The following is an 11247-nucleotide window of genomic DNA, read 5'->3' as shown; positions in this document are numbered from 1 at the left end:
AACCTTCTTAAAAAAAATGGGTTGATGATGAAATCTTGAGGGCAATATACTGAGTGAAATAAGCCAGACACATAAGGGACAAATATTGCAGGGTCTCACTGATATGAACTAATTATAATATGTAAACTCATAGACATGAAATATAAGTTACCAAGATACAGAACAAGGCTAAAGAATGGGGAGCGGTTGCTTAGTATGAGCAGAATGTTCAACTAGAATGAACTTAGATGTTTGGAAATGGACAGAGGCGGTGGTAGCACATTGTGAGAATAACTAACAGTGCTGAATGGTGTGTGAATGTTGTGGAAAGGGGAAGCTCAGAGTAACGTATGTCACCAGAAGGGAAGTTGGAGGTTAAAAGATGGGAATGTATGAAACAGTAAACCTTGTGGTGGGCAATGTCCGAGATTAACTGTACAAATATTAGAAATCTCTTTCATGAACCAGAACAAATGTATGACACTACAACTAGAAATTAATAATAGAGGGGCATATAGGGAAAAAATATATACCTATTGCAAACTATATACTACAGTTAGTAGTATTTCAACGTTCTTCCATAAACAGTAACAAATATACTGTATAAATACTATGAGTCAACAATGGAGGGGGGGGTGGTTAGTGATATGGGCGGATTTGAGTTTCCTTTCGTTTCCTTTTTTTTCTTCTTTGTCTTTATTTCTTTTCAGAGTAATGAAAATGTTCTAAAAATGGAACAAAAATTAATTGTGATGGATGTACAGCTGTATGATGGTATGGGGGCAATTGATTGTACACTTTGGATCTTTGGATAATTGTATGGTATGTGAACAATCACAGTAAAAAAATAATAGAAGGATACAAGTGCTGGATAAAATGTAGAGAGAGGGATACACCTATTCCTTGTTGGTAGAGGGGTAGAATGGCACCGCCCAGCTGGAGGGCAGTGTTGTGGTTCCACAGGAAGCTAACTATGGGGTTGATGTATGGTCCTCCAACCCCATTATTGGGTATATACTTGGAAGAATTGAGAATAGGGACATGAACGGACATTGCACACTGGTGTTTATGGCAGCCACATTCATGATTCGCAATGGCTGGAAGTGGTCTAAGGGTACATAGACTGATAAATAGAAAATGAACTGTGGTAATGTAATATTGAGCAGCAACAAGAAGAAATGAAGTTGTGAAGTATGCACCTAAGTGAATGGTTCTTGAGAACAGTATGTTGAGTGAAGTAAGCCAGAATGGAAGACAAACATTATGATGTCTCACTAATATGGACTAACTATAATGTGCAAACTGAGAATTGAATCTGAGAGCATAGGTTTTCAGGAGAAGGCTTATGGTAAAGGTTCCTAGATTGTAAGCTCTCACAGCAGTCACATCTATTCATGAGTTGTAAAGGTTACCTCTAAATTCTGAGAGGCTGAGCTGTTTGTGTATAATCTGGTCTGTCCCTAGAACTTCGGGTATCTGTGTAACACCTGAGATTCAGAACCAGAGTTTGGCAGCTGTGAATGTCAGTATTCCCCATACCTCAAATGTTAAAGAGGCTGAAAAAGAAATCAGACATCAATTAGAGTTATGAACAAAATGGACTTGGTTAGAACTAAAGTAAACCAGACTAAAGGGAAAAGGATGATATTGACTGTTTTTTTTTAATTTAATTTAATTTTTTTATTGTATAATATAACATATGTAGATAAAGGTGTTAACTTTCCAAGTGCAATTTAACAAGTAGTTAGAAAGCAAATTTCAAAGAATATTATAGTTTGCAATTCCACAGTTTCAGTTATTTCCTTATGATGAAATATGACATATATACAAAAAAGTAATATCTTTCAAAGTATGATTTGACAAGTAGAGATATAGGAAATTTCCAAAGTTATTATGAGGTATAGTACCATAATTTCAGTTATTTCCTTACTGTGAAATACAACATATATACAAAAATGTATAGCTTTCAAATTACCATTTAACAAGTGGCTATAGAACAAATTTCGAAGGATGCTACGGGTTACATACAGTTCCACCATTTCAATTCTTTCCTTCTAGCTATTCTAATACCCTAGCAACTACAAAAAAAATTATATAAATATTCAGTATTCATAATCCTTTGTTTAATTCCATCTCATCTGTTGCTACCCCATCCTCTAGTTCAAACACTTTCCCAATCTTCAGGAATGTCTAGGCAATGACCACCCTACCCTGCCCATGTTGGAAAGGGGAGTCAACTTTATGAATAAAGGGGACACATCTAGATGATTTTCTTGAAGAGGCTATTGCCTCTGGGTTTGGGGACTTTGCTGATACAGGAGCACTCTGAAGGATCTAAGTTTCTGATGAATAAACTTAGTGAGTGAAAACTTTATAGAGTCTCAGATAGGGATCCAGGTATTCTTTAAGGTTTTCGGGACTGCTGTTGACTTGGGCCTATCATACTGTGGTCATTTGGCATATCTAGATGAGGCTTGCATAAGTGTAACCTCCAGGACAACCTCCTGACTCTATCTGAATTCCCTTAGCGACTAAAACCTTATTTTGTTGCCTTTCTTTTCCCACTTTTGGTCAAAAAGCATTCTGAATCCCTCTGTGCCAGGGTCAAGCTCATTCCCAGAATCCATGTCCCACGTCACCAGGAAGGCTCATCCATCTTGGGAGTCCTGTCCCACATTGAGGGGAGGGTGATGAATTTATTTGCGGAGTTAGGCTTAGAGAGAGAAAGTCCACATTTGAGCAACAAAAGAGGTTCTCTGGAGGTGACGCCTAGGCATAATTACAGGTGAACTTAGCCTCCTCTTTACAGCCATTTGTTTCACCCAAGCAAACCTCAATATTGAGGGCTTGACTTAAAAGTTAGGGGGTTCCTAAGTTCACATAACATATGTTATATCCATGATAACCCATCCATAGCTCACATTAGGATGATATTGACTGTGCTTTAAAACCTCAACTTCTGTGTGAGACCAAAGGAAGATACTTTTTTTGGTGCAAAATCTATATTTTCTCTAGCACACTGTATAATTCAAATTGTATGGTTAGTTTATTCAAACACCACAATTGCATGGAACCTTGAATAGGGGGTGAGATCTGGTTGGTTTGTACAGGTTAGCATGAAGCCCCGATACATCCCAGAGTGTTTTGGGCAGAGAATAAAAAGTATTTGCAAAGCCCCCTTGAGGGATGTTAGTTTGGGGTCATTCAGGAATCCACACAATGCAGCGAGTCAAAATTTAAGTATAAAGTTTAAGATTTATTAGAGGAAGAAAGCAGGAGGGAGCCTGCAGAAAAGAAGAAAAAAGATAATGGCTCCAGCTTTCTATCTGAGAGCAGCATTTTTTAACAAAGAAAGGAACCCACATTGGGAAGGATGCCTGCTGTGGTGTTCTGTGCCTCGACTGGGTGAGTGCTTATCTAGTTTTGGGCTGATTGGTTGGTAGAGTTGTGAGACAATATTCTTTTTAGGAAAGCAGCTGTGTTATCTAAATAGGGAGAGCAGGCCTTTTTGGTTGTTCATCTTATGGACTTATCTGACCTTGCCTTACCCGCCTTTGAGGTGCCACTGTGGCTGAAACAGCCTTGAACAGCTTTGAACAGCCTTCATTCTTTAGTTTATGGGTCACCTGTTTTCTGTGAGATAAGCTGCAGGGCCCCTGGGTCAGAAACTCCATCTACATGTTAGTTTCTTCTTCTGGGATCTAACAAGGGACTGGGGGAAAATTTGCTAATATTAAACATCCCCACCTGGGGAATTCCTTCTTGCAAGCACTATGGACTACCAATTTAGTATGCTGAGCCCTTGATCTTGGAGTTTGCCCATATGAAGCTTGTTGCTGCACAGGAGAGGCTAAACCTATTTTTAATCGTGCCTAAGAGTCATCTCTAGAGAACCACTTTTGTTGCTCAGATGTGTCCTCTCTAAGTCAACACTGCAGGTAAACTCATTGCCCTTCCCCACCCCCATGCCTGTGTGGGACATGACTCCAAGGGGTGTAAATCTCCCTGGCAACACGGGACATGACTCCCAGTGATGAGTCTGGACCTGGTATTGTGGGATTGAGAAAATCTTGACCAAAAGGGGGAAGAGAAATGAAACAAAATAAAGTTTTTCATATGTGTTATATAGATATGCCTTTCCAGTTTTTAGGGTATTAGAATAGCTAAAAGGAAATACCTGAAACTGTTGAACTGCAATCTAGTATCCTTGATTCTTGAAGATGATCGTATAACTATACAGCTTATACGGTGTGACTGTGTGCTTGTGAAAATCTTGTGGCTCACACTCCCTTTATCCAGTATGTGGACAGATGAGTAGAAAAAAGGGGGATAATGATGGTGATGGGGGAAGGAGTGTGAGATGTTTTATTTTTATTTTTATTTTTATTTTTATTCTTGATTTTTATTTTTTGGAGTAATGAAAGTGTTCAAAGATTGTGGTGATGAATGCACAACTATATGCTGATACTGTGAACAACTGTACACCATGGATTATTGTATGGTATGTGAATATATTGCAATAAAATTGCATAAAAAATTATAACTTGACACAGTGTACAAATTTGGACAATATTGATTTCCTTTAATGACCATACTCATTCATTCAGAAGTAACCATAGTCATGCAGATATTTATTTGCATTCATTGCCCATGTGCATGGTGTATGAAATTTCACATGTGTGGGAAGAAAAGGAGTTCAGGCAGATCTAAAACTTGTTTTCACCAGGCTCTTCTTTGGAAAATCCAGTTTTCTTTTCTCTGAATACAGCCATGTCTTTTCTCTTGATGATCCCTGTCTTGGTCATCACAAGTCAGTAGTGATGGCCTTGTGATCCCCAGGCAAAACACTGGTGCATGTTTCTCTCCTTATGTCCAATCAATAACCTGGTCTGGCCCCATAAATGTCCTCTTCTCTCTAACTCCTTTGCTACTGCTTTCAATTAAGGTCAATAGCCATTTAGTCTTTTGCTCACACTCCATTAATGTCAGTAAAAATTGATTATGCAACCCAATATTTGCTCACAAATATAATGATGTAAATATATATTTTGTACATTATGCAACATATACAGAAATAGAAATAAAAAAAGATGAGATAAACAGAAGTACTATTTTCTCCTCCACTCCAGTGCATTTTGTACCAAGTCTGGCATGTGTGTATCTCACTTTGAAGACACAAGTTTAGGCTATCATAGTCTCTCATTTAGGCAGTGGCCCCTAATCATCCACTGGAAAAATTCCAAGTTCTTTAGCACAGCATCAAGTTTCTATGAGTTGGTCACTACCTACCTCTTTCTCCTACCTCCTACCACTCTCCCAGTAACACTTTATGCACCAGCAGTCCCCAAATACTTCCTGCTTATTTATGCCATGCAGTTCCCTGCTTCCATGCCTATCCACCTACTGTTCCTCTTCTCTGAAATAGACTTCCTCCTTCTGGTGAGATCTTATTTGTTTATTAAAATCTTGCTCAGGGATCAGGTCCTTTTGACTTAACCCTAATCTCCACAGAGAGAATGAATTACTCCTTTCTTTGTACCATGTCCACATATACACACCATTTTTACTGCCCGTATGTTATATGGTATTGTCTGCATTAGTTTACTTGTCTCTCCTACTGAGTGTAAACAACTTGAGATTAGCCCTTGAGATTAGAGACAATGTCTTATGTATCTCTACATCCATTGTCCCGGCCTGCGGGACGATCAACGGAAGGCTCCAAATCCTGGGAGGGAGGAATGGTATGGGACAAGAGACACGAGGAATGACAGCAAGACAAAGATTCTGCTCAAGCTGCAAATCTTTATTGAAGGGGCAGAGCATATATACTCTAGGAGAGAGGGGGAGTGGCTAGCAAGGGTGGGTGGCGGTCTAGGATTGGTGGCTGCTGTTGCTAGGGCGGATGGCAGATGTAAGGCTAGCACAGGATTGGTAGCTACTGTTGCTGGGGTAGAAGGCAGATTGTAAAGCTAGCACTCTAGGCGGGAATTTTAGGTGCGAACGGCTATCACTTCCGTAAAGAAGGCTGAGGGCAACTTAAGCCGTTATTGCATCAGCCCCAGCGGCCATGTTGCATATCTCCGGCATCGCTGAGGGTGGATTTTATACATGCGACCTTAATCGTCCCCAACAATCCATGACACCTGGCACTGGTGATTTGAACAAAGTTACTTGAGGCTGTAGAACATCATAGCTTATTCATAGTAATGCCTTTCTCCAAGTACTGTGCCTTATACATTAGAAATGTAAACATTCACTGAATAAAAAAGCAGCTAAATGGATCAAAGGATGAATGGATGGATGGACAGAGAGATGAATGGATGAACGAAAAGAAGACTAAGGGGAAGCATGAAAATTGTTTCAAAAGAAGAACAGTCATGTGGAGGGGAGGAATAGACTTGTTCCCTGATACACCAGAGTGCAAAACCAGGTTCAAATAATATAATTAAAAAGGAAGCTGATTTTAGCTTAAACTAAAGGAGAACATTCTAATCATTACACCTTCATAAATGGCATAGGCTTTTAAGAGATAGTAATTTTCTGCTTAATGGAGATACTTGTTAAAAGATTGTACATTAATTTGATAATGTGCTTCAGAAAGGATATGTTAAGGCCTGTAGCACTTACCTGATAGAGCCTCTGCCCAGCTCTCCACCTATCCCCAGTTCTCTCCACTCAGCCACATTGGCTTCCTTGCTTTTTCTAAAATGTGACAAACTCATTGCCTCCTTTTGGCTTGAACACTTGATGTTTCCTTTAACTGGTATACTCTTCCTTCAGATTTTCTCATAAATCTTCCTTCTCATCAGCAAGTATCTGCTTGAATGTTCCCTCCACAGAAAGAACTGCTTTGACCAACCCTGTACACTTACCATTTCCACTTAACTTGCTTAATTATATGCACAGAATTTATTGCTCTCTGAAATCATACATTTTATTTGTTTTTTTACTTGTTTATTGTCTGTTTTTTATATTATAAGGTAAACTCCAGGACTAAAAGGACCTTGACTGTTTTGTTCCCTTCTGTTTCCTTAGTACCAGAAACAGTTTCTGGCATAGAGTTGGTGCCAAAAAATGTTTGTTGAATGAGTAAATTTCTATAACAGTTGGTTGTTCTCAGCCCTGAATTTTGACAAACCTGTGCAGCAGATGGTTTGATTTGATGGCTCCAGTTACCTCTTCCCAACTTGGTTGAAAATGAATCCCTTGCCTCCTTCAAGTCCCAGGTGTTCTCATGTGGTCTTTACTCCATCCCAAGAATGAATTTTATAAGGCATATAATTGTTATATGATGGCTCTTGAATGGCACTTAGAATACCCTGCCCATAACCAAATATTTCTCTTTCTAACCTGTGAGTACTTCAAATCATACCTTTAGAGATTCATTTTTTTGTATTGTCAAAGCACTTTAGCCTTAAAGTTCTCTAATAAATTATTGACTTGGAGACTATAGGCTAACAGTCTTGCTAGATTTAAAATTTAAATAAAAATTTTAAATAAAATCTTATATCCCTCCAAGAGGAAGTCTTCATTATATCTTGTCTAGGATATTTTGAAAGGGCCAAATGTTTTGGGAGGGGATGAAGGCAAGCACTGACTCCTCAGTTCTGGATAGGGTAGTCTGACAGTTCTCTATCAAGACCAACTCACAGAAAATGGTTTGATAAAATAATTTACATTAATATGTAAATAATTGGTTAAGCTAATCAGTGGGCTGTTATCTTACCTAAAAGAAGTTGAAATTGGATATATGGAAAATATACAGTTTAAGGTGACAGAGAGTCCTGACTTGTATCACTGAAATCATTTGTATATTGGAATTCTATTGTCAATCCATGTTATAAGAAAGGATGTGAGTGCAATTTTGGGATGAAATGAGTGCTTGGCCAACAGCAGGTGTTCAGTCTGGGGCTTTCACTTGGGTGAATGACTACACAGTGGTAACCGGAATGGCTTTAGTTCACTTAAATTGATAGGTTGGCTCAGAGGAGGAAGTGACTAAACCCAGCTACAGGGCTCTGGAAAAGGCTCTTGAAGATGTGTTAATGCAAGGCAGAGTGTTCGGGGAGCTACATTTTCAAAAGGTTGTCAAGTTGAGTCTGAAACACACCAGCTTTGAGAATGACTGTTTCAGGCAGATAGAACAGCAAAAGGTTCAGAGGTAGGGTCAAGTGCAGGTAGGTAGGGCTGAGAGGGAGTTGTGGGAAATAAGGCCAGAAAGTAAGATTTGGGAAATGCCCTAGCATCAAACCATCTCAGTTTGAGGAAACTAAGGCCCAAAACAATTAGTTAAGTGCTCTGCCCAATAATGCACAGGTACAGTTGCAGAACTGGATTTGGCAAGCCAGAATCCAGTGTTGTTTCCACTATACCAAGTGCCTAGTTCAAAACCAGGCCTTGATTTTCTGAAGCATGAAATTTTTGACAGGAGTCTGTCTTAATCAACAGTGGTTAGCCATTTCTAAAACATCTAACACTTGGTGCCAGGACACCTAAACTCTAAAAGATTACTTTTTGGGGACTCAACAGAAAAACATTGGGCATTTCCTCCTGTATCGATTTCGCTAACATACAGGTAACAAAAGCTAACACACTTTTAAGGAGTGTAAGAGTCCTATTGGACGCGCCTTCCCAAACCCTGGCGTTCCGGAAAAAAACAAAAACAAAAACAAAAACACCAAAAACCCTTATGAGATGACGTCATTCGATAAGTACAAGGGGGTAGGTGCACCCCTGAACACACCCCCTGCAGCCAAAGCCCCGCCCCTCGGCGCTTTCTCCCGGTGCGTCATGGCGTAAAACGTAGATCACGCAGTATTAACAACCGCTCCCGGAAGCAAAAACTAAGGGACGAAGAGGAAGGCGGAAAGGAGGGCCCTGCGTCCCGATCGGCCGTCAGGGGGCGGGGCGAGGCGGGGCCGGGCATGGTAACGGCTCGGAAACCGAGGGGGTTGGGTCCGAGGGAGGCTGAGGAACCCGTGCCAGCTGCCGCCGCCGCCGCTTCCTTTCCAGCCTGTTCCGCGTGGCTCCCTCGGGTCCGGTCTCGGCCATGATGATCCATGGCTTCCAGAGCAGCCACCAGGACTTCTCCTTCGGGCCCTGGAAGCTCACGGCATCCAAGACCCACATCATGAAGTCAGCGGATGTGGAGAAGTGAGACTCCGGGACTCGGGGTGTGGGCGCGGGCCCCCAGAGCTGGGCCAGAGCGAGCTCTGTCCAGGGGCTGAGGCTCAGTCCCTCAGGATGGGATCCTAGAATGACAACATCAGTATATGATCTTATCGCCACCTCTGATCCTTTCGTTGAGGTTCACTAGGCTCTGCCTTGGTGAAAACTGTCACTCTGCCTGGATTTGAGTAGAGCATGACTGTTCTGGTGGAGTTTCCCCTCACCGAACGTCTTTGCCTGCCCCAGCCTGCACCACCTCTGGACCATTTCTTTCTGGATGTTGTTTTGGGGGTTAATAAAGGGAATGATATATATGTTTAGTTTTTAGCATGCCAGACACTGTGCCAGGCACTTGAGATACGGAAAATGAAAGACGACTTATGTCTCAAGAAATTCAGTCCCATGAATTAGACAAATATATAGTTATGATACAGTGCAAATAACTGTTTATGATACTGGTTTATTTGGAATTGTTTAGGGGGACAGGGCACCCAGTAAACTGGGATGCCTGGACAGTATCTTGATAAAGTATGGGGGGTGGAGTAGAGGCTTGTGTAAAGCCGGGAGGCCAGGGATAGTGAGCTGTGATGTGTTTGTGATGCCTGAATTGCATCTTGACAGAGTTTGGGGGCTGGGGAGGTGTGTGTAAAGCCGAGTAAGGGAGAGTGAGAGCCGTGATGTGTTTGAGGAACTGATTCTGTGTGAATGGAGTGTGAGGTCCCAGATGAGACATGAGAAAGACCCCAGGGCCAAGGAGTTGTGAATTTTATGGACAACCACCGGGTGAAATTTTATCCAAAGGAGAGAGATTATCATATGTGCACTCTGGAGAGATTTCTCTGGAGGTGATGTGGAGAGTGGATTGGAAGGTTGCAGAACTGTGTAAGGAGACCAGTTAGATAGTAGGAGGGGAGAGGAGAAATTTTAGGTTAAAGCCTAGATTTGATGACCAGTTGATAGGAGGAGAAAGGGAAAAGGCGGGCCCTATACCGATGCCCAGATTTCTGGCTTGAGCTATTCATGGATAACAGTGCCTTGGAACAAGGTGGGAAACAGGAGGAGGAGCAGTTGGGGTGCTGGTCCTCGGATAGAGGATGACTTAGGTTTGATTATATTGAAATGTGAGATGTGTGCTGGTCATAAAAGTGGAAGTGTTCTGTAAGCATTTGGATATATTTGTCTTGGAGCTCAAAAAAGATGATTTGTCTGTGGGTTTAGTTTTGGGAAAATACCAGTTTATATTTGGTACCTGAAGCCTTGAGAGTGAACAAGATCATCTAGAAGTCATCCAGAAGAAAAAGAAGAGGTCATGAGATGGAATCCTAGGGAGCACTGGCATTTTAAGATTCAGGCAGAAGTTGGTGACCAGGGAAGAGAGGAGACTCACGAAGGGATGTTTTGCTTCTTAATTTTGAAAAAAAAATTGTAACATTCTTGCAAACTCATTTAAAAAAATAGGAAAATACAGAAAAGAAAGGGAAAAAATGTTTTCTTCATTCCACCACAGACTTACTTTTTGAGTTTTTTGTCCCCTTCATAAAACTTTCTCTATTACATAGTGTACCATTTATTATTGTACTATATATAAAGCAGTCAGCTTCAAATTGGGGGTGTCCATATAATTTACTTGCAGACCTCTTCAGGGGATGCTGGATACATGAAGAGTTTTAATGGTATAGAAACCCAGATCTTTAACTTTCTTATGTATTATTCTCAAATAGATCTGCTTGAGTATACTTAGTCTTTCTTCCATATGACAAAATGAAGGTTTGCCCTCATCCGTCTTAAATTTTTTTATGGTACATTGTCCTAGGGTGTAAAAACCTCTAAAGTGCTAAAGAAATTGATTAGGTGAGATGTTGCTTTAAGGAACCTTCCTTTTATGAATACTTATGGCATCTTAAACCCACAGGGTCTCTCTGTCTTTCTCTGCCTTGTAACTGGTTATACCTATTTGTTAATAATGCAAGTTAACATTAAAAATGTTATTTTGGGTTGTGTTTAAGATACTCTGAACTTAGAACATTTGAAGCAGTGTAATGTAGTGACAGTAATGCTTTTAAATATGTAACTGGAATATTTTGTAGGACTACCAGACTT

At 40.6% G+C, this 11247-nt stretch overlaps 1 protein-coding gene across 1 annotated transcript in view; it reads left to right on the top strand.

Annotated features, from left to right (window-relative positions):
• Positions 1–8836: 8836 nt before the first annotated feature.
• The window catches only part of TIPRL (TOR signaling pathway regulator), a 36976-nt gene continuing 34565 nt past the window's right edge, over positions 8837–11247 (top strand). Inside the window, exon 1 of the mRNA XM_037825412.1 lies at positions 8837–9132. Within this exon, the coding sequence (XP_037681340.1) occupies positions 9029–9132 (104 nt within the window). The 5' untranslated portion in view covers positions 8837–9028. The remainder of the gene's footprint in view (positions 9133–11247) is intronic.

The sequence above is a fragment of the Choloepus didactylus genome, chromosome 2 (genome assembly GCF_015220235.1).
Source record: "Choloepus didactylus isolate mChoDid1 chromosome 2, mChoDid1.pri, whole genome shotgun sequence".
Taxonomy (NCBI): domain Eukaryota; kingdom Metazoa; phylum Chordata; class Mammalia; order Pilosa; family Megalonychidae; genus Choloepus; species Choloepus didactylus.
Note: the sequence above shows the minus strand (reverse complement) of the source record. Positions and strands in the feature narration are given on the sequence as shown.